The sequence below is a fragment of the Gouania willdenowi genome, chromosome 1 (genome assembly GCF_900634775.1).
Source record: "Gouania willdenowi chromosome 1, fGouWil2.1, whole genome shotgun sequence".
Classification (NCBI taxonomy): Eukaryota; Metazoa; Chordata; class Actinopteri; order Blenniiformes; family Gobiesocidae; genus Gouania; species Gouania willdenowi.
The window spans coordinates 13,487,617-13,510,828 of NC_041044.1; the positions used below are offsets into that span (position 1 = coordinate 13,487,617).

The 23,212-nt window shown below is 39.3% G+C and overlaps 1 protein-coding gene across 2 annotated transcripts in view; it reads right to left on the reverse strand.

The window, feature by feature from the left end:
* Positions 1–5,560: 5,560 nt before the first annotated feature.
* The window catches only part of LOC114462375 (protein tweety homolog 3-like), a 32,247-nt gene continuing 14,595 nt past the window's right edge, over positions 5,561–23,212 (reverse strand). Inside the window, exons 4-15 of one of the 2 annotated variants that reach the window (XM_028445179.1) lie at positions 19,337–19,448; positions 19,042–19,262; positions 16,285–16,380; positions 16,123–16,195; positions 15,915–15,990; positions 14,617–14,672; positions 14,426–14,518; positions 14,211–14,303; positions 12,932–13,068; positions 11,260–11,433; positions 9,191–9,266; positions 5,561–6,828 (exon numbers count right to left, since the gene is read on the reverse strand). In XM_028445179.1, coding sequence (XP_028300980.1) covers positions 6,694–6,828; positions 9,191–9,266; positions 11,260–11,433; positions 12,932–13,068; positions 14,211–14,303; positions 14,426–14,518; positions 14,617–14,672; positions 15,915–15,990; positions 16,123–16,195; positions 16,285–16,380; positions 19,042–19,262; positions 19,337–19,448 — 1,342 coding nt within the window. In that variant the 3' untranslated portion in view covers positions 5,561–6,693. The other variant, XM_028445187.1, reaches the window with a different exon arrangement.

Sequence of the window (23,212 nt, forward strand, 5' to 3'; positions counted from 1 at the left end):
GTACTGTACATTAATCAGTCAATACCCCTGCCTTGAAGACTTGGCAAACAGCAGTGGCAAAAAACAAACAAACACATGTGACTTGAAAACACACACACACCGCTTTTGTGGTGAGGAAACCAAAGCACTCGGGGGATAACAGCATGTGCAACCATGGCTGTGTTTACAAGTGCCCGAGTCCTGGCTGGTCGGCCCGGGTTCACCCAACGGTCATCAGTTCTGAGGTCTCCAGGTCTCGTGTCCTTTTAAAAAGGATCCCTGAAGCAGAATTAAAATGATCTACACTACCGGTCAAAATTTTTAGAACACCAAACTTCCTCCAGTTTTTTACTGAAAATTATCCAGTTTAGTGTGTCATTGCACTCTGAAATGAAAGCATCGAACAAATAAGCAATTTGAGTTAAAATAAATAAATAATGGAATGCATGAACAATACTGTTCTGCTCATGAGGGTCTGGTACTACAGTGTGTTCCAACACTGTTTTTATGCAGACAGAGAGGGTTGTACTGGAAGTAACCAAGAAAAGTTGGAACTCCTGTAGGAATTAGTAGCACCAGCTTTTAAGGCTGATTCAACCTTCATTGCTGCAGAACAGCTTTAAATTGTTAACCAACTTTGTGTTCCCTGGAAAAAAGGCCTATTTGTATCATTCTGAAATGTACATTATTTTTAAGTTTTGGGTAAACAAACCTTTTTTTTTTAACTTCTGGCTGTTCAGTACTTTGGACCATTTCAAGCTATTCATTGGACTTGCACGACTTGAATAGCAATAAATAACTGGAAAAATTAGGCATCGACGCTCTGAGCCCAATTTTAGGGCCTAGAGTGACAGCCTGGGGGAAGAAACTGTTTTTATGGCGGGTAGTTTTGGCGTACAATGATCTGTAGCATCTGCCGGAGGGGAGGAGTTTAAACAGATTGTGTGCAGGGTGTGAGGGGTCTGCAGTGATGCTACCTGCCCGTTTCCTGACCCTGGACAGGTATAAGTCTTGTATGGAGGGCAGATCAACACCAATGATCTTTTCTGCAGTCCTGATTATCCTTTGTAGTCTGTGTCTGTCTAGTTAGGTTGTAGATCCAAACCAGACAGTGATGGAGGTGCACAGAACAGACTGAATGATGGAGGTGTAGAACATGATCAGCAGCTCCTGGGGCAGGTTGAACTTCCTCAGCTGTCGCAGGAAGTACATCCTCTGCTGTGCCTTTTTCCTGGTTGTGTCTATGTGGGAGGTCCACTTCAGGTCCTGTGAGATTGTGGATCCCAGGAACCTGAAGGAGTCCACGGTAGCCACTTTGCTATTCAGAACGGTAAGGGGGGTGAGTGGGGGGTGATTTCTCCTGAAGTCCACTGTCATCTCCACAGTCTTGAGCGGGTTCAGTTCCAGATGGTTCTGACTGCACCAGAGAGCCAGCTGTTCCACCTTTTACCCCGTATGTGTCACAGGGGCGCTAGGGGGCCCCCGGGGTCCCATTTTTTCAAATGACTACTCCTCCATTAGTTCTCGTTAGATCGGAATGCGGTTTGGTATGAATACTCTATGAATGAATATAATGAGACGTTCGGAGACCAGGGGCCCACCCCCCATATCCAGTCATTTCCATTTTTGAGATACATAGTCGTGTGATATATCGTTTCAAAGTTAATTCAACATAGATTACGATTATGCCTTGCACAATTCGATTAGGGGCCCGAGGGGCCCTTTTTTTTGGCAATTTCCATTAAAGTGGTTTTCTCATTTATCTTTAAGTCAAATATTGCGACAGTTGGTGGTACCAAATCATTGACACATACCAATATATGAATGGGGCCCATTACTCCTTATGTGCCATGAGGGGCCCCCGGGACCCTATATTTCAAATGACTACCCCTCTGTTAATGCTTGTTGAATCGGGCTTTAATTTGACATGGATATTCTATGAGCTTATGTCACGAGCCTCTCTGAGACCTTTTTTTACTCGGTGGAACCAAGTCATTCTCTGGAATGTGCCACGCGCTATTCGGCGTGGAGATGTTTAGCAGGTGTATTTATTTGTGTGTATTTATTGTAATTTCACACGTCACAAATCCATATGACCATTTTGGAGATTGTCAGCAAAAATCAAAACAAAAAATCTAGGCAATAGACATTTGGTTTTTTTTTCAAAATATAATTACAAAAACACAGGAAAAGCACAGGAACATTTTGAGTCCTGACAAATATTGTGGAGTTTCATTGAATTTGTGTTTTTGGAGGGGGTGATATATCTAAAACTGTGTTAGTTGTTAATTTAAACAATAATTCACATTTTCTGTCATTTTTACCTAATCCTGTGGGCCAAACAAGTTGCTCTAAAGGTCTGGATATGGGTCCTGGGCCTTGAGTTTGACACAGGTGCTCCAAGAGAACAAGCAAAGTCTAGAGTCGCAGTTGCTGAGACTCAAATCCTGGATTTTACAATTATAGGAAGCATAATTACGTTCTTTTTTTTTCGTTCTTCATTTGTTGTGTTTTGGACATGCTAATATTAGGTAAACCATTCACTAGATTGCTGCATTCTGCTAGTTTACCACTAGGTGGCATTGAAGCATGCACTGCATGAAAAAGTCCATATGTCGGAATAAAGGACATCTGGATTGAGAAGGACTCATTGTTTACCTTAAGATATTAATATTAACCACATTTGGTTATGATTATCCTTTAGCTTAAGTAGGAAACATACTGGAAAAAAAACAAAAGCTTTACTATCATGTTCAGCTGCAAAATTAATGGTTAGGTGTATAAATAAAAATACTTTCTCGAGGGCTAGTTAGTAATCAATTTGTCTATTTGTACGGTTGCTGTACGGACAACCCCTGGTGCTATCGGTACGTTTACCAATAGGGGTGTGTATTGCCTGGTATCTGGCGATACGATGCGTATCCCGATACATAGGTCACGATACGATGCAATACAATATATCCCGATATTGAAGTTTAAGGCGATTATTGTGATTTATTTTTTTATGACTTAAGAAACAACTAATCTGTAAATGTGTTCACATTCATGAGAACATTATGTATAAAATATATTTTATTGGCATATTTTACACTCAAAACAATGGCTTTAACATGCCATGTGCCAACAACTTAAAATAAAAAAAATAACATACAATCTGCCTGCGGTTTTTAAACCAGCTTTGACCAACTTTAGTGCAACTTAACTGAGGTATATGCCTAGAACAAATAAATGCAGAAAGCCTGCAGTTACATTTTTTTCTTTTTTAAAAAAATAAAATAAATAATAATCAATATGTAGTCATTTTGAATCGATCAGAGAATCGCACAACATAATATTGCGATATATCGCCAAATTGATTTTTTTCAACACCTCTGGTTAATGAAGTACAAGTACGTAGCGTCTTAGGGTTAGGGTTAGGTTATAACCCAATATCGCAACAATTTTTAGGGTTAGTCTTATTCACGTGACCTAAACAGGCCAAATAGTGGCGTACGAATAGAATGTCGGTATATTGATATGGCAACTGTACGGATAGCCACTGCTTTTAGTAATTGGGACCAGATACCACGGAGCACCTTGAGATTTACTGAACTTTTTACTTTATTTAAAAATTTGATCAGTTAGAATTGCAAAGATGTTTGTCACTGTGTTTATTTATTTACTAAATGCTAAGCTAACTTAAACGTTCTCTGTTCAGACAGATTATATTTCCTGTGATGTAAACACAAAGACAAATAAAGTGAAATAAAGATATAGGAAGTCATACATTTCTTATATATATATATGATTATTTTGTATTCTAAAGACCAGCCTTACATTAGCTCAGGGCCCATTACAGCTGTAAAACACACAGCAATGCTAAAATGTATTATGACTTGGGAATGGCAGTAATGGTCAGTAGGTTTCCCTCCTACAAGTCATTGAGAAACAGTTGATGTTAAAAAAAAAGAAAGCAAGAGTCATATCAAATAAGTTGTTTTAATATTTTTTTTAAACATTTATTCCAGGCTGAATATCATTACTACAGTTTGGATGTGATTATTATCATCTTAGTTAAACCATCAGAGAGAAAAAAAAAAAACAGCCATTAAAAAAACATAGTTTTTCCGTCACATCTGGACAAAGGTGGATTTGAAGTCCTGCAAATACCACACGCACACATTCACTCACACAGACACACATTTTTGACCCTTTAAACATGAGCTTTGCTCCTTAGTTTTCCATTAACACGGGTCTGTGTTCAGCCAGTCAATTTCACTGAACGCATTTGACAGAACTTCAAACACGGCTTCAACTCAGGTGTGTAGACGACACTGGAATATTCCTGTTAAAACACTGCAAGACAGAAAGTCATTCGCCATTAATAAAAGAGAAAACACAGCTTTTATTTGCATGTATTCTCCTACAAAACAGCTAGCTATTATTTTATCCTCACAGTCAGCATTTTGTTTGTTTTTTTTTTCAAGACAGAGAAAAGTTGAAATAAAAAAAGGCGTTGAGATATGAAGAGATTAAAAACATCATGAAAGGCCATTATTCAGTGACTAGTCTCACAGATCATAACACTGTTTGCATCAATGGTGCAAAAAAAGAGAGAAAAACTCAAATAAAAACAACACTGTAAATGTACTAGACCGTAGGTAGCATTGTTACCGTTTTGTAACCATTTTTACGAACATTTTCTGTTCTAGTAAAGTCACACATGTAAAGATTGTCTCGCTAAGACGAGAGAAGTGGTCATCGACTATTATTACAATGCAGAAATGCTGTACAGGAATGGTGGTTCAGTCGTGTCAGGGCTAACTACAACATGTTGGGTTTCTCTCAATGTAAAAACTACAACTTTACCCATGATGCAAATGGTTAGAAGCATGGAAGGGCGTGCAGTTACTATTAACAAGAATGTAAACAGGATCAAAGAGATGGAATAGGGCTGTGTGTGATGCTGCAGTGTGTGTGTGTGTGTGTGTGTGTGTGTGTGTGTGTGTGTGTGTGTGTGTGTGTGTGTGTGTGTGTGTGTGTGTGTGTGTGTGTGTGTGTGTGTGTGTGTGTGTGTGTGTGTGCGTGTGTGTGCGTGTGTGTGTGTGTGTGTGTGTATGGAGGCATGTGCAGCTTCAGTGTAGGAATGGTGCTGGTCTTGGCTTGCGGCCAGCCCGACACATACACATTGATCATCATGCTCACACACAGAGCAACACCGATATTAAGTGATAGCCAATCACCCTGCATGTCACACACACACACATACACACACACAAGGCTTCACGACTACTGTTCTTGTCTCTACACTGTACAGAGAAATGAAGGAAAAGCCACTGGCAGTATCCCAGGCAGTGAGTTTTACTTCTCCGTCACTCACACAATTACCTCAAACAGCAGCTTGTGCTTGTGAGTGGAAAAAAACATGTCATCAGGTAAGAAAATCAAAACAAAATGGGAACGGGAAGAAATAATTCCAGGAGCCAAAACACTAGAGTTGGTCACAGTATCACATCAGCTTATGATAAAAACAACCATTATGTAACATTTCCTGTAAGAGAAGTGCTATCCTTTATTCAGGTTTCAGGACACCTTGTTTATCCCACTGCTTCTCATAGTGGTGAACACATCCCTGAATAAAAAAAAAAAAAATGTAACAACTAACGTCAACCCTTCAGTTAGGTCTTTCTTGGATATTTTCCATAGCACCTGTAAAATGTGGTCACTATTATCAGTCCATTATTATGTCTTTTAAGGTCTCTTCACACTAAAAACCAAAGAAAAAAGACACCAGGAGGTGTCACTTGATCCCTTTGTCAAATCCAGAGGCAGTAGGAGAAAAATCAGGCCTCCCTCAGTTGAAGATTCAGTTTTTTGGCACAAGATGAGAATTATGATGTCCACTGTTTTGACTCAATTTGCCAAAATTGAAAGGCATCAAAAGAAACAAAAACATATTGAGGGTTTCATAATTCAAGTCTGAGACAATGACGTTAGGCTGAAGTGAGAGTGTGGATGACGCGCTACACATACATTATTTATCCAGACATGGCTTTCTGATCTAAACGTCTATTTATTTACTAACAGATGAGTGGTTGGTTAAGACAAACGACCTATTTGTGTGTATGTGTGTGTATGTGTGTGTGTGTCGTGTTGTGTTGTGTTGTGTTTAGGATGTCGCTTCATAAATGAACATGTTAAACACAGTACGCCACAAAACCAGTGAGGATTCAACAGTCTACCTTTCATGGAATCAGCAAAAGCACATGATCAATATTTACAGCTCTATACAGTGTGTGTGTGTGTGTGTGTGTGTGTGTGTGTGTGTGTGTGTGTGTGTGTGTGTGTGTGTGTGTGTGTGTGTGTGTGTGTGTCTGTGTGTGTGTGTGTGCGAGTGTGTGTGTGTATGCGTGTGTGCGCGCGTGTGGTAGTCGAAACCTCCCATGTGAGCAGTGTACAGATCCCATTGAGGGCTTGGCTGCTCTCGTCACAATGCATTGTGGGTATTGTAGTGCTGATCCATCACAGTGACGTGGAGAAGCAAACTGTGTTTTCTGTTGGGTTGTGAATGACCTTTCAAGTGTCGTCCTGGTCTGGTTGTAGACTTCAGGCTTGTGGTGTTGGAACTATGGTGGACCTAAATGAACTGGTTTCCTGTTGGTGCTTTGTAGCACTCTCCATTGGTGTCTTGAGCTGTGAGAAGGATATTCTGGCAGTTCTGGGCTGAAGTGGTATCTAGTGGACTGAGGACTGTGGTCGGGCAGTGGGGTGAGGTCGGCTAGAGGGGTCCAGTTGGTCGTTGGGAACGGAGCGTCGGTTCTGCTCTGGTCGGTTGGTAGCCAAATATTTAGCCCTCATACTGGAGGTGTACTGAGGACACAGAAGTCAGGAGAAGAAAGAAGGTGTAACAAGACCAGAGAAGGAATGATGAAAAGCAGGGAGAGGACACACACACACACACACACACACACACACACACACACCGACCACAGACTTTAGTTAACACCTTTATACCGCACAGAAAAACAGGTTTTCTTGCATTAAAGAGTGCATATTGCATTAAATATTGTATGTAGAACAGATATGAATACAAATCTCTTTGTAAAGAAGGTGGGACAATAGTCAATTTTCAAGCCATTGAAAAAAAACTATTTTCATATTCAAAATATTAACTTAAAGCTGCAGTATGAACGCTCTTAGCAACTTTTTTCTCAATAGACTAGTGACAAATGTATAGACTTTATCTTATGGAATTGGAGATTTTTCTGGTGTTTCAGAGACTCCGGCATGAATACACGTATCACACTGCAGTTACTGCCCCGAGGAGCGGCTGATACCATCAGCTCGCCCCCACCACAAGCACACGTAGGCGGCTGTGATCCCAGCTGCTGCTCAGGGCAGAGGGACAACCACCGCTCCGCATCCAGATTGTAACATTAATTCACCTTGATTAAGGTTCTCTGGTTTACAAGCGATTTATCCCGTCGGTTGTCAGTCTCTCAATGACACCAGGATGTGCGGCAGACCCTGCAGTCATGGACTGGACAGTTCCTCCTGAATATATTTGTGCCTTATTTCTGTTGCTTCTCCACCTTGGTCTGCCTTTCTCCGCTTGATTTGCCGTGTAACTGTTGTGTCTAAAGCCACGATGGAGACCTCTGCTGACACGTCCGCCATTACACATTTTAACATCAATGGTATGTGAATGCGCCTGACTTCACTCGAGCAGCCAATAGTAATAACCAAAACAGCTTATGGAGCACATGTGTTTGTAGAAAGTTCTCTGATTGGCTGACATCCAGCGTCACGCTCCTGGATTTATAAATGTCATTTTACAGGGCCAGGAGAAGGAGCAGATATTTACTGTCCACTCAGAACACTTTGGATCTGAATATGCTCAAAGATGATTAAGGATTTTTGTCCACATTGTGCCAAAAAAAAAAAAAAAACTTACATACTGCAGTTTTAACAACTCCAATTTGTATATTTGGACATCATGGAGCTGCATGAAACCAAACCAGATTTTATTAATGTGGTAATTAGAAAGTAAACTAAACTTAACCCTAACATCAACAAACATGTCCCAACTGGTTTATAAAAGAGACTTGTACCAATAAACATGTAAATTATACAGACAGACAGACAGACAGACAGACAGACAGACAGACAGACGAGAGGCTAACAGAATGAAATACAGTGACTAGTCATTTGGACAGCCGGGGTTTGATTCTAACATTGGCTACAGATTAGATCAGGATGATGTTATTGTAAATTAGCAGGTGTGTTTCATAGGTAGTTAGTGCTCTACTTCTGATGTAGTCGGTTAGCCTGGTACGAGTTAGTGTTTTTCTGTGAGCACCGGACTGGTTTCAGTGGGAGGAGGAGCAGCCTGAAACACTTTGGTGTGTTTACACGATGGAGGAGGGAGGTGAGTGCTCCTGTGGCTGTACACCAGTGAAGGGTGAAGGGATACAAATACAGGGGACACATACACCTCGACCAGAACATACACACATAAACACAGTGCGGGGGTAGGGGGTGGGGGGGTGGGAGGGCAGGAGTTTTAGTGGTTTAAGTTTGTTTCTGCTTTGGGGAAAGTCTTAAATAACGATAATCATGCTGCATTTACTAAATATATCCAGTTATGTCACACTGTTAAAATGGATCCACTTGATACTGCATTAAACAATGGCTGACACTACAGGCCCAGCAGCACTTTGTCAAACCCACAACATTTGGTTAGTTAGTTTTTAGTAAAAAAAAAAAAAAGTGTTTATCGTTCAACGAGCTGGTCAGCAGCTGATCCAGAATCCCTACATGTTCTTTTCTCGCTGTCAGCAATGGTGGCAACAACCAGACGTTTTACATCAGAAATAGAGGACAACCTTGTTGGCCCCACTATGACATCCAAACGCTGGAGTGCAAATCAAAGAGCAGACTTCCTTTTTCGCAATTCCAGTAATCCCAGGCTGCCAAAATGACCTTCATGAAGGTGATCCATGACCACAGCACAGAGGACACTTGCAGTGGTTTCAGGATAGGGGACAACCTTCCAATAGCCACACAAAGCAACATGGGATCCGTCACAGATATTAGCAGGAGCTCCATCAAGGAGATGCAATCTTAAATTCACAAAGACACCATCTCTGTGGGTGTGTACAGATCTGCCAGCTGCCGTGTGGGGATTGGAAGGTAGCTGAGGGAGAGTGTGTTCTAGAAAGTGTGCACTTACAGAGGGTGGAGGGGACTCCCTGCCAATCAGGGGGGTGTTCTCACACCGAGGGTTCTGAAAGTTTGCATTCTGGCTCCTGCGTTATAGAATAAGAGGTTACTGCATGTGGTCACCCTGCCGCTGAGCTTCATCTGCAGCTTGTTTATCGTTAACACATAATGATGATGCTTTCCTTATCTGTCACACGGCATGTTACAAAAGAATTGGTTCATTCTACAATTGGGTCGTCAGAAAGAATTTAAGCCTTTAAATAAAGATTTGCACAGTAACATAAAAACGCCTTTACTTTGTTCTGGTGATGAATCATTTGCTTATATTTGATAGTTGCATTTATCAGAATTATGTGTTTGTACATCTAAACTTTGATTTAAGTGGCAGTTCAACTTTGACAATAATGAAACACTTTCTTTAGATGGTTTGTAATATTTGTAATGTCTTTACTCTCTGTAATCAATAACATATTTTAGCCTTATGAATTCATATTCTTACTGGGTGGAAAAATAACACACGGCTTATAAAGCTTGTGGAAAATGCATTAGAGGCCTCATCATTCATACATTACCCTCATTATTAAGCTTTCAGGTAGGGAACAATTCCCCCTGCAGCTCCCTGTTAACTAATGGAATATAATGATTATAGAGTAAAGCAAAGATGTTTCATAAACCGCTATATAAATCCAATGCATTATTACTATTATTATTATTATTATTATTATTATTATTATTATTATTATAATGAAGCAAGATGTTTCCTAAAACTTTTGTCCTATAAAAAGACTGCTCTTCTTCATGTTGTTTGTTGCACATATCAAATCAGCTACTATCAGGGCTGAGATATTGACCAAGGTAATGCAACATATGAATTGTGATTACTTGGTGGTGTAAAAAAAACCCTCTAAAACAATCTAATTTCATTGATCGTGCACTGAAGTCCAAATGTCTACAGTTTCATAAGCCTGAATCATATCAAGCAGCAGAAGAATTGACACTAATGGCTTCATACAATCTGCCTCATTCAAGCAAGCAATCCGTTCTTGGTTTGGTAGCACATAGCAGCAAGCACTTATTACTTGTCCAATGCAAGAGAACCTTTGCTGTTATTAATCAGGATTGGGGTCGATTATAAGTGTCATTGCGTAATTGATAATTAATTACAATTATTAGGTAATTATGATTGTAACCGTAATTGGAAAAACTATGTTTCTGTTGTAATCATAATTGAATTGAAATTGAGTTTCAGATACAGTGAGTGACTTTGTAATTGTAATTGGCATGAACATTCTATAAAAACTGTCATTTACAATTTAAATAAACACAAAAACTGGGGAACCATGTTACAGTTCAATGGCTTACATATATGTAGTTAAAAATTATTAAAAAATGTTTCATATCAAGGATACCTGATTATTTTAATATATAAAGAAAATTAAAATTGAGGGGTATACTGACCAAAAATATTGATACCAATATTTTCATAGATTAAGAAGCCTAACAAGATAACCAAGGGATTAAAAAAAAAAAATTGGATAATAGACAATATTTTACGGCTAATTTAAGACATGGGTCAAAACTGACCCATTTTCATAAGAGATGCTAACAGAAAGCTAACACAAGAGGAAGGCTATGTTTTATGGGTTCATTCATTAAAGGCTCAGTAATTGTGATTAAGTGTAATTGACCTACAGTAATTGAGAACGTAATTGTAATGACTTTCAGGGGGAAAATAATAATTGAAATTGGATTTGGAATTGGGAAAAATGTTGGTCACAGTAATCATAATTGAGTTGTAATTGAAAATGTTAAAGATGTGATTGTAATTGAAAACTGTTATTGACCCCAACCCTGCTATTAGTTTAAATTGGCTGACACAGCAAGCAGCTGAATAAATAACAGTGTGTTGAAATATACATGCAAGTTATTTGTGTCAAATAAGGTCTGATTTAAACGTTTGCAGGCACTGTGCATTGCTACGCTTCTAGTCTGGGTCACACGGGGGCAAAGCAGCATCTACCTAAGACAGGCAGTGTGTCAATCCTGCTAGCCTGGAGCAAGCTGTGGGTGCTAACTCACATGTATTCAGTGACGGGGGCATTGCTGACAGTGTGGGCTGTAGCGGGCAGGCTAGCTTCGCTACCGTAGCTGGAGCCACAGCTGTAGAGACTGGGCATGTGAACGCGGTACAGGTTATCGTGCACGCCACCACGCGACGCGCCCGACTCATCCTCTTCATCTTCCTCATCCGTCCTTCAATCAGTCAGGTAAGGGCAGGGCACGGGAGGGTGCGATGGACAAGAAGGAGTGAGGGGGTAGAGGGGAGGGGGATCCGAGAGAGACAACAGAGTGTAAACAAGTGGTTGAAGAAGGAGGTTAGGACAGGGGGAGGCAGTGCTTCATCTATCAGGGTCGCCCCAATACAACGGAGTGGATCGGGCCACGCCTCCAGCTGGAAAGCAGCTGGACAAGAAGAAGAGGAACAGGGGCAGCATTCATTGACAAAAACAGATCCACTACAAGTACACTGCAGTCCAGGGTGAGACTGATTGATTACCTTTAATATGTATATCACATTACCTATGAGCACATTCCTTATGAGGTTTCTCTATTAAATCCCTCTGATGCAGAGCTATGGAGGGAACATGCAGTCACCTTCGTCATGCTTCTACTTCCCTAGTCATTGGTAGCAAATTTCAGAATCTGTAATTTAATAAAATCCCCCATGCATTTCTGTTCTCTGTGGAAAGGAAAACATATACATAAGCTTTAATAAATGATGGTTGAAGACCATTTTTTTTTTTACATAAAATGGTCAAAAATGACAAAGAATATATAAAAAAAAGCATAAAAAGCAGAAGAAGAAAAACATCCGCCAAAGTAATAGAATGAGGAGTCGAATAAGATGTGTGCTGATTTGGAAGTTGGATTTTTGGCTCCAAAAGTGGCAGCGAATTCTCAAAAAGCAGTTTTTGGCTAATCTTTCATACTCCTGATAATTGTCCATATGAGACAAAACGACACGTCAACATGGACAGGAAGGTCTGTACAAAGAGTTGCTACGACCCGACTGTTAATCAGGTCAACATGTTTCAATAATCCAAACAAAGTGAGGCTAAAGTGCAGCAATGAAACAGTCAGCTCACTGAGTACTGCTGGGCCGTACGCTGGTTGTGCTGGTTATTCAAACACACCATTAGAGCTTTTCACACCATGAATCCAGCTGTGTTCCATACTTCAAATCGATAATCTTCAAAATGTATGTTATCTAAACAGGTTTTCATTGTCGACTCGTCAACATACACTATTATGATCTAAAGCCCAAAGTATTTCCAAATCAGGACAGGAGGAAAGGAGCAAGGGAGGAAACAGAAGGAGGAAGTGGGCACGGCCAAAAAAAAATAAAAGTGGTGATATAGTCCAACACAAGACGGGTGCTCCCAGTCCAAAGAAGATAAATGACACAACAGACAAACTGGCCGCGCTGATCATCTTAAATCATTTCACTGGCAGAGGACAGTGGACGGATGCAGAGACAAGGCTGGAAAATGTACAGGTAGATGCCACCATTTCTAAAACAAACACACTGAACAGGATGACATGCAAGTCTGCTCCACTGTGTTTTAGTCAGACAGGTTCATTGATTTAGGAGAAAAGGTTAGAGCCAACAACATGTCAGTAGTTAGTATCCAAAGATGGATCTAAGGGGCTACATTCACTTTGAGTGTGCCGGGTCTATGCCGTGTGTTACCTCTTGCCTGGCCATGTGTGAGGCACACTGCACACAATAGAGGAGAACATCAGAGCAGTGACAAAGGAGAAGAGGACCAGGTAGATGAGACCCTCCACCCCATCGTAGCACAGGCCGGTCAGCGCCTGGACGTAGTCCTGTGAAGTGAGACGGCAGCTCAGAAAAACCATCCCTCTATTGTCATGAAGATGTCCTACAAGCAGTACTTAAGGCGGGCATACGCTGCCATTTTTTTAATCGTTGTACACAGCTCGAAGAAGAAGAAGAACTCTGAAGCGTCGCTATTAAAATAGAAGATGTAAAATGTGATGACCAGTAATCCTACAGCAGTCCTACGGTTTTGGCACATGCGCAGTGTGAGAGTTTGAGATATACCCGGTACGTGGCACTGCTTCAACAGTGTGATACTCTCACGAGGATTGACCAGGAATTCAAACATGTTTGATTTTCTTACGACCATAAGACTGCTGATCAGGAGCTGGTCGTGAGGTACTACACCCATGTATACTACACCATGTATACTACACCATGTATATTACACCATGTATATTACACCATGTATACTACACCATGTATACTACACCATGTATATTACACCATGTATACTACACCATGTATACTACACCATGTATATTACACCATGTATACTACACCATGTATACTACACCCATGTATACTACACCCATGTACACTACACCATGTATACTACACCATGTATACTACACCATGTATACTACACCATGTATATTACACCATGTATACTACACCATGTATACTACACCATGTATACTACACCATGTATACTACACCCATGTATACTAAACCATGTATACTACACCATGTATACTACACCATGTATACTACACCATGTATACTACACTGATGTATACTACACCCATGTATACAACACCATGTATACTACACCATGTATACTACACTATGTATACTACACCATGTATACTACATGAGGCACGACAACACGATTTACCAGAGACTCGGCCCAATCCCAATAATAGACGCACAAGTGAAAAATCGGTTCAGAATGGGCCAAAATATATTCCCACCTTTATGGGTATTACTCCATCCTCCATAATGTCATTATACAACACCATAATATCAATGATTATTAAAGATTTACAAGTTGGCCAAATCCCTTCTTTAGATCATCTAGACAGAAATGTTGACAGAGTATATTTTAACCATTCAGCAGACAGGGAAACATTCTAATTTGACTCATTTTGAAATGCAGCAGTTTTAACTTTCACCACATGCATCTCACCATGTGCAAGCTGCGGCAGTCAACCAGAGCCGTCAGCTGGTGGAGACCAACCTCAGTTGAATTCAGCACAGACTGGATTTGCTCCAAATTTCCCTGTATGCACAAAGTAAAGAACACACATGTTCACCACTCACTTCCTTTTCCCACTCCTCATTCTTTCTCTCACTCTTACAAAATTAAAACTAAAACACACACACAACCATAAAGCTCCGCACCCTGGTGCTGGGATAATCACGTGTGGCTGATCTCAGTAGCTCTGCCACATCATCCTGCATCTCCACCAATGCTTTGTGACTCCCTGACAGCCTCTACAAAAAGAGCAAACACAAATGCACACATAATGTTTCTTTTAGTTAGTGCATTTTTAAGACGATTAAATAAAGTAGCAGTTTCTTTTTGCAGTTACCTGCTGAAAGGGGTTAATTTGTCCAGAGCTGCAACTCAGGTAGTATTGCAGGATATCTGGGAATACACCAATACATAGAGTTGTTATTCATGCATTTAAATGGTGAATAATTGGACAAAATTATTTGCTATACACAAATATATCCTTGACAGTTCTTCTGTTTTGCACGTCTGCTCAGTTCTTATTTTTCTTCTGGGAGAAGCTGGAGGAGCAGTGAGTGGAGAGTATAGGGTCGCTGATGCAAAAAGGTTGGAAGAGTTTGAGCTTTCAGATGCCAGTCAAACATAATCCCGTTAGACACACACACACACACACACACACACACACACTTGATTCTTTAAATAGAAATCAACATCTCGGATTGAGACTTGCCTGTCATATAGAGAATGGTGACAGCATTCTTTAGGAAACTTTCTATGAACTCTTCATGTTTAATTTCTATTAGAAAAAAACTTTATTGCTTTTTTTAATCATAGGCGGAGCTTGAGATTGTTGCTAGGGGCGGTAAAAGAAAAAATACAATTAAATATATAGACCATCTGGAGATTCACGCCAACCACAAAGTGTGTAATAATAATGCAAAAACGATTAGTAACATAACTGATAATGTTGACTGCAAAAATGTGCATTGACGCATCGTTTAATGTTGTAAATTAATGATAAAATCAGGTCGGCGGCTGCTTTCTGCTTCATTTTTGTTGCAGTACCATACATGAACTGCTGGGTGCAGTGCTTCACCATTTACATTGGGAAGAAGAACTGCGCAACAGAAGAACAACGAACATAAAGTCTCAAAAGTTTGGAACCATTTCACTGAACACTTGTCCTACACACCTGAGGTAGAAACTAACAGTAATATGCTAGAATCAAAGCAGCAGAAGCCTTGCAAAGGAGACGATGGTCACATGACTTGAGTGCCAAAAACAGATAGAACAACAAATGAATGCATATACTGTATATCTTGTACAGTCACTGTGTTTTATGGCACTTAAAATAATTGTATATGAATTGTATTATTTTTTCTAATGAATTTGGAAAACCTGTAATGGGGGGGTCCTGCCCCAGCTGCCCCGCAAACTCTATGTATGGTTTTAATCCTTGTGTGTTGCCAAATATTGATGCAAACATATACTTTTGTTAAAACATATATACATATATACTGTATATATAGACATATGCATAAGCACAAAGGGGAGAATACGATTCTTGTTCACAGGAGTTTGTCAGTCAAATCATGTGCCTGAAAGCTTGGGGAACATTGCTGTTGGCAGATCATTGGTACCTTCCTGTGTGCATACCTTGGTCAATGACAGCGTTCTCCTTGGTAACCGTGGTGATGTAAGTATCCGGAGAAACGCAGAAGTCGCTGGCTGACTGTAAAAGGAAAGCACACATGACACATCAGCCCACAGTAGCATTCCCGCTGAACGCGCTCACTCGAGCACAGAGGAGATTACATCACTGCGGAGCCTGAGAGCTCGGCGGTGTTGCCATGGTTACACTTACGGCAGCAACAGCCAGTTCCAGGCCCAGAGACCCCCAGCTGATTATCAGAGTCAGAACACCCAGCAGACACACTCTGAAGAAAACATAAAACACACTCTTAAACTACAGATTTTAGCGCATCCATTAGAAGTATGATTTAAAGTGTGATGCAAATAAGCGTACCCAATCAGAATACCCCGAGAGTTACGTATGAGACCAAAGAGAACCAGAAGACAAATGAGGACATCAAACAGCAGTAAACCAAGGTACCCCAACCACCTGTGAACGCACACATACAATCACAATAGATGAAAATAGTCAATAAACAACACCTGATGATACTTTAAACACCAAGCTATTAAACAAACCAAAGTAGTGAGCCCGTCTTTAAGTCATCTCCAAAGTAGATTTTCACACACCAAGATTGTTTTAATTCACTCAAATGTGTTGGGAAAACACTTTTGTCCTTTAATAACCAGCAGAACAGATTTAATACAAAAGCTTAGTCTGTGGCTAGCAATTATCATACATAACATTGAATTAAACAGTTAATGTTTAACTGTTTGTTCTAATGAATGAAATAAAAAATGTAAATAAAATCATTAAAAACAGTAGTAGAAAGACACCACTTTTGTGCTCCTACATCTGGGCTGAACAATTTTGAAAAATAATCTAATTGCAATTTTTGTTTTTTCACTCAATATTGCGATTCAATAAAGAATTCAATATAATCTTTTTTCATGTGTTTTTCAATAAACAAGTGATAAATCAATCTGTATTATAATAAAGAATGTCATAATATACATAAATAGTTTTTTTTATTTACCGGTAGGTTAGACTTATGTTAATAAGCAAATGAAGTATGAAATAATACAAAATACAGTTTATTTATCAACTTCTATTACAGTTGTAAACTTACTAAATACCTTGACTTGCAGTATTTTAAGTGTTTATCACAACAACTTAAGAAAACTGCCAAACAGGTGTGGTGTAAACATGAGTCAGTAATAAATCACACAACATGTAGAATGCACTTCCTGAACACTGTCTGAACTTAACCAGACAGTCAATAAATAAATAAAATATGAAGCTTTACTAGGCGTATCCACAGCGTATCCTGATAGTTGTATCCTGTGCGACGTATTACAGTGTGTATCCGTAGATACAGACTATAATACACAAGCATTTTAATAGGGTTTTTTTTACAGTTCTGCAGTGTCAGCTTCTGTGAAACCTGAGGCCATTGTGCAACAGGTTAAAGCACAGCTTAGACTCCTTTCCGTGCCTGCTCAGCTTTGCTGGCTCGTAAGTCATGTGACCAGATCACATGACCTGTCTAAATCACAGCCTTTGTGGTTGGAAAACCTAATTTTCTCGTATCACAATATGATTGCACGTTAGAGATGTAACGATTAATCGTAAGGCAGTTAATAATCGATTCATAGGTATCGCGATTGACATCGATACTTTGAAAATTGAATCGCAGTACTTTTTTAAACAGCAGAGGGCGCTATATATCTATCCCTTTTCTTGTACAGCAGTGTATCGGTTGGCGGAATCTGCTACTATTTTCTTACTGGCCGCCTTCTACTCTTACATGTTAATGTTACATGTTAATAAATGATTCCTTACCCCTTTAGCACCATAAGAATATTTGTAATATTACGTGAATATCTGTAAAAGTCACGTTTTTCTATTACCTCTGTCTGCTAGCATAGCATCTGTTCTTCACTGCTGGTCCAAACAAATATCTGACGTAAATCAGTACAATGACATTTTTTTTTATTTTAAAGTCCAATTGTTAAGGCACAAAATACATTTTCAGTTGCACTTTTAAAAAGAAAAAGAACTATTATGCAGTTTTGCATTGTTTACTATAGAACCAGAATTTAAATTAATAAGCTTCTTCTTCATTTGTATTATTCCTTTATTTATTTCATTCAAGATTTATTTTTTGTTAAATTGCATTGTTTTGAATAGTTTATCAAAGGGATTCTTTTGACAATTAAAAATAAAAGGAAAATAATACAGTATTTGCACATGCAATTAATCGTTCAGCCTTATTCTAAATTGCTGATGATTACACCAGATTTTATGCAACCAAAAGCACAAGCAAAAGCCCTCCCAGATCACCTCAGGGCCCCACAAATGGTGGACATTTTTAAGAAAAAACTTAAATAACACCTTTTTACCAAAACTTATTTTAACAGTTAATGCCTGTTTAGTGCTGTCTTTTAATATATGTGTTTTATTTATTTATTTATTTATTTATTTATTTATTAATCCTGTAGCACTTTGAGATTTGGTATCGAATTTAAAGTGCATTACAAATAAAATGAAATATTATTAATGATAATAATAATAATTCATATCATTTGTAATGCACCTATTCACCTTTTCAGCCAACTTAGAGAATTTAATCACTCATCATAAATACTTATGGGCAACAGGAGGAAACCAAAGTATCTGCAAAATCCACATAGAAAGGATCCTAAAAAACCAAACACAAAGTCAGCTTGCTATTAAAATTGGGAACTACTAAATCACTGTCTGCCTTGAAATAAAACACTCAGTAACTGGGTTTTTAGATGAATGTAAACAGGTTCTGCAGCTTAATTAAACAATTGAGCTAATATTGCATTTAGCCAAGTTAGCTCGACTGGTATCAGACATGGTGTTGTGCACGTGCTGCACCATAACCCTGGAAGAAGAAGGAGATTGATGACAGGCGAGGAGAAGAAGATGCACTTTGTGACCAGGTCTTTAATCAACTTATTAGCGTAGCTCGATAGCTGTGTGCATGCAAACACTGACTATATTTTAACAGTCATTACGTTAAAGGACTTCACTCACTTTTTCTAACTCATTAAACCCTTTTAGTAAAGGCCAGTTTGCAGCAGATGTCAGCAACAAATGCAACATTGATTTGTTATTACTGACCTATAAAAGTCAAATGCCTCCGTCTTGCGGGCCAAGTCCTCCAGGGAGATTTCAGTGTTAGACCAGAAAGGAACGTCCACCATCAGCCTCACCAGCTCATCCAGCTGTCCCTGCAGCTTTTGGATGAAGGACACGTAGTCGGTCTGGTTCTGAAAAGCTGTCTCTAACTGGGCTAAGCTCTCCTCCACAGTTTGGTTTAAGGCAAGGGCGTTGTCCGACACCTGGGGACACATGTTAGACGTCATTTTCATTCACTTCAGGTTTAAAAGACAAAGATATTTGGCCGATCTCACACCAGTTTTTCCACCCCAGACACGGTGCGGTTGGCATGGCGGAGGGAGTAGGCCAATCGATTAGCTCCATCACTTGACTCTCCGTTGCCATAGAAACCTACAGCGATGCCAGCGCTGAAAAGCAAAGAAAAGGAAGAGCTGAAAGTTAACACAATGACTCATTTAAGCTGACATATAAACTCAAACACATCATACATCACAGACTTTGTCCAATAGGAGGCAGCACTGAGCAATGCAGTGGGACGGGTAGTATGGTGTCACCTAAAGCCTCAGGCAGTGTGTGTGTGTGTGAGACACACACTTGGGAGTAGATGTAATAATTGGGTCACCAGACTGCAGATAATAATTCTGCTGCATTTTACCCACATTCAAGCATCACACGTGTAACAGCATTGTGCGTTTTGTGGCCCTAAAATGGTTTTCTGGCACCCTGTGGGCATGTGTGTCTACTTCTAAAGAAGCTTTCTCTCGTCTGAACACTCTCACCAGTTAAAAGGAATTTATGGCCATTATTTAGTCAATTCATTTCAGCCCATTAGGTCTGAGTAGCCCAGTGTTTCAATAGGGTTTATGTGGTCTGAGTGTGTGTGGATTTATGATGTGCATCCATCATAAAACAACAAACAAGCTGGTAGGCTGAAGAATAATAAATACACATACTTCCATTTGCTTTGTACGCCTGCCACTCACATCACACATCATCCTTCTTCTGAGCTGAGCCCAACAGTATATCTTTCTCTCAGTAGATCCTGTTTACTTATTCTCTATTTCTCTCTTCCACTCCTTTCTCAGGACTTTAAATGTGCTGCTCCTTCCAAATCACTTCACGATTATATGAACTTACAGCTTTGGTTAAAAGCTGAGTGCAGCCCTAAACTATAGGACCAACAATCAGATGTAAAGCTTCTGAAATGGGCTTTTGGTCTCGTGGCAAATCTGGGTTGATTTATGCAGTAAATGGGAAAATTTTGAACCGGTATATATAGGGTTGGGCGATATGGACCATAATTCATATCTCAATATTTTTTTCTCAAAATGCCCATATACGACATAATACTTGATATTTTTAACTCAATAAAGTCAATAAATCTTCAATTTTCTGATTAAAAATACCACATTTATTAGCAAACAGCTGCACAATATGGGCCACTTTTGGCTTTTTCTCCTATAAGGGACAGCACGTGTGAGTGTGTTCGGAAGTGTGGCTTGTTTAGGTAAACGTCTAGGTTAGGACGCACTCAGCAATCCATTTAATTGCTTTTCATGCTGTTCTGAGAAGTAGCAGAAACAGCGACTCCACTATTTTGTCTTCTTTTTTAAAATATGTTAAGGTTTCATTTATTCAGACAAACTTTTTTCAGGAAACTTACTTTGATCTCCTAAAACTAGTAATTTAATGCAAAATTAGCTATAAAATGATATATCAATATAGGCAATATTGTAATTTTCAATACTGCCAAAATAGAAAACTCGATATATCTTGAATCTTGATATATTGCCCAGGCCTAGTTATACAGTACATGATTAGTCAACATATACAGTATCTGGCATGTTGGGACCATAATCTATATCTGTGAAAGTGACGTTAAAGCAGAATAATGCTGGTGGTGACTGTATGTGATGCTTTTCATATTAATGCAGCACGTGTGTGAACACAAAAATGATCCATGGAACAATAACAACAAACTAAAGAAGCCTGTGCAAGATATTAGGATTTCAAACGACTGTTATTAGGACAGAAATCCAAAAATACACATATTGCACAAAGACAGCATGGAGATATTGGTCATTTGTTCATAACAATGTTTTATTGGGTCCATAAGTGAAAAACGAATGTTTAAAAAATGCAATTTCTGCATTGACTCCAATCTTTCGCATGAGAGGAAAATTTGAAGGTCCAATATCATGCAAATCAACTTTTTTTGCTTTTAACCTTGTTACAATGTTTATTCCTTATCAAAAACACCCCCAAAGTATTATTGGGATTCATTTCCTGCATCTCTGAGAAATCCTCAATAATCCTGCTCTCTGAGTGAGTGACGTCACTAGAATTCTGAACCGTCCCCTCCAGGAAGTGCCTGCTGCTGGTGCCGCTCCTCCACAGTGAACATACACGCCCATTCTCTCTGGTGCTAGAGGCATGCGAGCGGCCGAAGAACATCTGTTTGGATGGTTATTGTCCTTTCTTATCCGGTCTGCACAGGGAAAAGAAACTGTCTTTGTTTTTGTACCAAACAATAATGCCTGGTAACCGAAAATGTGCGTTCGACTGCGAAAGTCTTTGGAATTTTGTTCAAACTTCCTGAAGAAGTGTCTACTCGCCAGAAGTGTTGGAATTTATCTCGCGACACACCATCCAGCATCCGTTAGTCTGTGACCGTCACTTTACAGAAGACTGCTTGGTGAACCTTGGCCAGTTCCAAAGTGGATTGTCCAGTAAATTACGTCTTCAAACCGGAGCGATTCTCACAAAAACCCACTGATGGAGAGGCCTCAGCCGTAAGTAAAATAAACCTCTAGCGAAATGTTAGCCATACTCACTTATTTGTCTTTATATTTCAAATACATTCTCTGGAACTCTTTACAAAGTTTGGTGGGCGTGTCCATTGCCCATGCTGCCGGGGCTCTAGGGCTACGTCATGAAATGGGAGGCACTCACACAGGGAGAGGCGGCGCTCCGAGAAACGTCTCAACTTCCGGGTTGAAAGAAAATAAGTCATATTTCCTAATAAATTAGTATTGTATTTTACAAAATGTAAAATATTACCCATATGTGGCTGTAGTTGATGTTAGAAGGTCTTAATATAGCATGATATAGGACCTTTAAAATGCTATAAAAAAAATAAAAAAAATCAGTTTTTGAGAAAATTCTGATATTTTCGAAACATCTTCTACAATGACTAGAAAGAAAGAAAGAAAGAAAGAAAGAAAGAAAGAAAGAAAGAAAAAGAAAACTTGTAGGATGCTTGCAACAACTTTTTTTCCAATTTAAATATAAACTCCTTGCAATTGATTAAAACTGTGTCTTCCTAAAAAGTATTTTCATTTTGAACCAAAACAAACAGAAACTATGGCATTTGGCTTCACCTCAATAGGAATAATTAAAAGCCATTCTAGCTCTAAAAAAGTAAGATGAAGCACTCAGTTAAAAACAGGTTCTTTGTCAATGCAATAACAAAAACAATATCAGAACTGTAAGTTGTATTATGATTAAGCGATCCAGTCTGTGCTCTGAATACTGCAGCATCGCTGGCCTCATGTTACCTCACCATTATGATTACCTCACTAAAATCATTTCCTAACACTGTGGTACTGAATTTCAGCAATGCAACAATTACGGTACCTGATATATTTGCTAGGTATTCAAGTTTTCTTCGTCAATTTTTATATTTCATTTAGCTTTTAAAGCAATAAACTAACAGCAAAAACTAACTGAATTAATTTAGAAATCCATGTTAAATGGCAGTTTTCTTCAGCGACACTTTGAATCAATGTCTTGATGCCTGTCAATCTATTCACAGAGTAACAAACCTAAAGATAAAGGCACAGCAACACAATCAGGATAAGGATTAACAAACATATAATTAAATAAGAGACACCATAATTTAGAAAGACCATCTAGCAAAGGATGGCTCTGTTGTCATGTTTAGGTAGATTGTTTTCATGAATGCATCAAATATTGCAAACAGACATCGATACATATTTAGTTCATCCGGACATTCTATCAACAGCTGTTAATAAAAGAGAGCAGGACACAGCTTCCAAACCCTCCACCTGCACACAAACGGAGGAAGCCCACGCGCATTAGACGCAGGGCCAAAAATAACACATGATGTCATCGTAAACGGTGGACAAAGAATCAAAAGCAAAGCCCACAA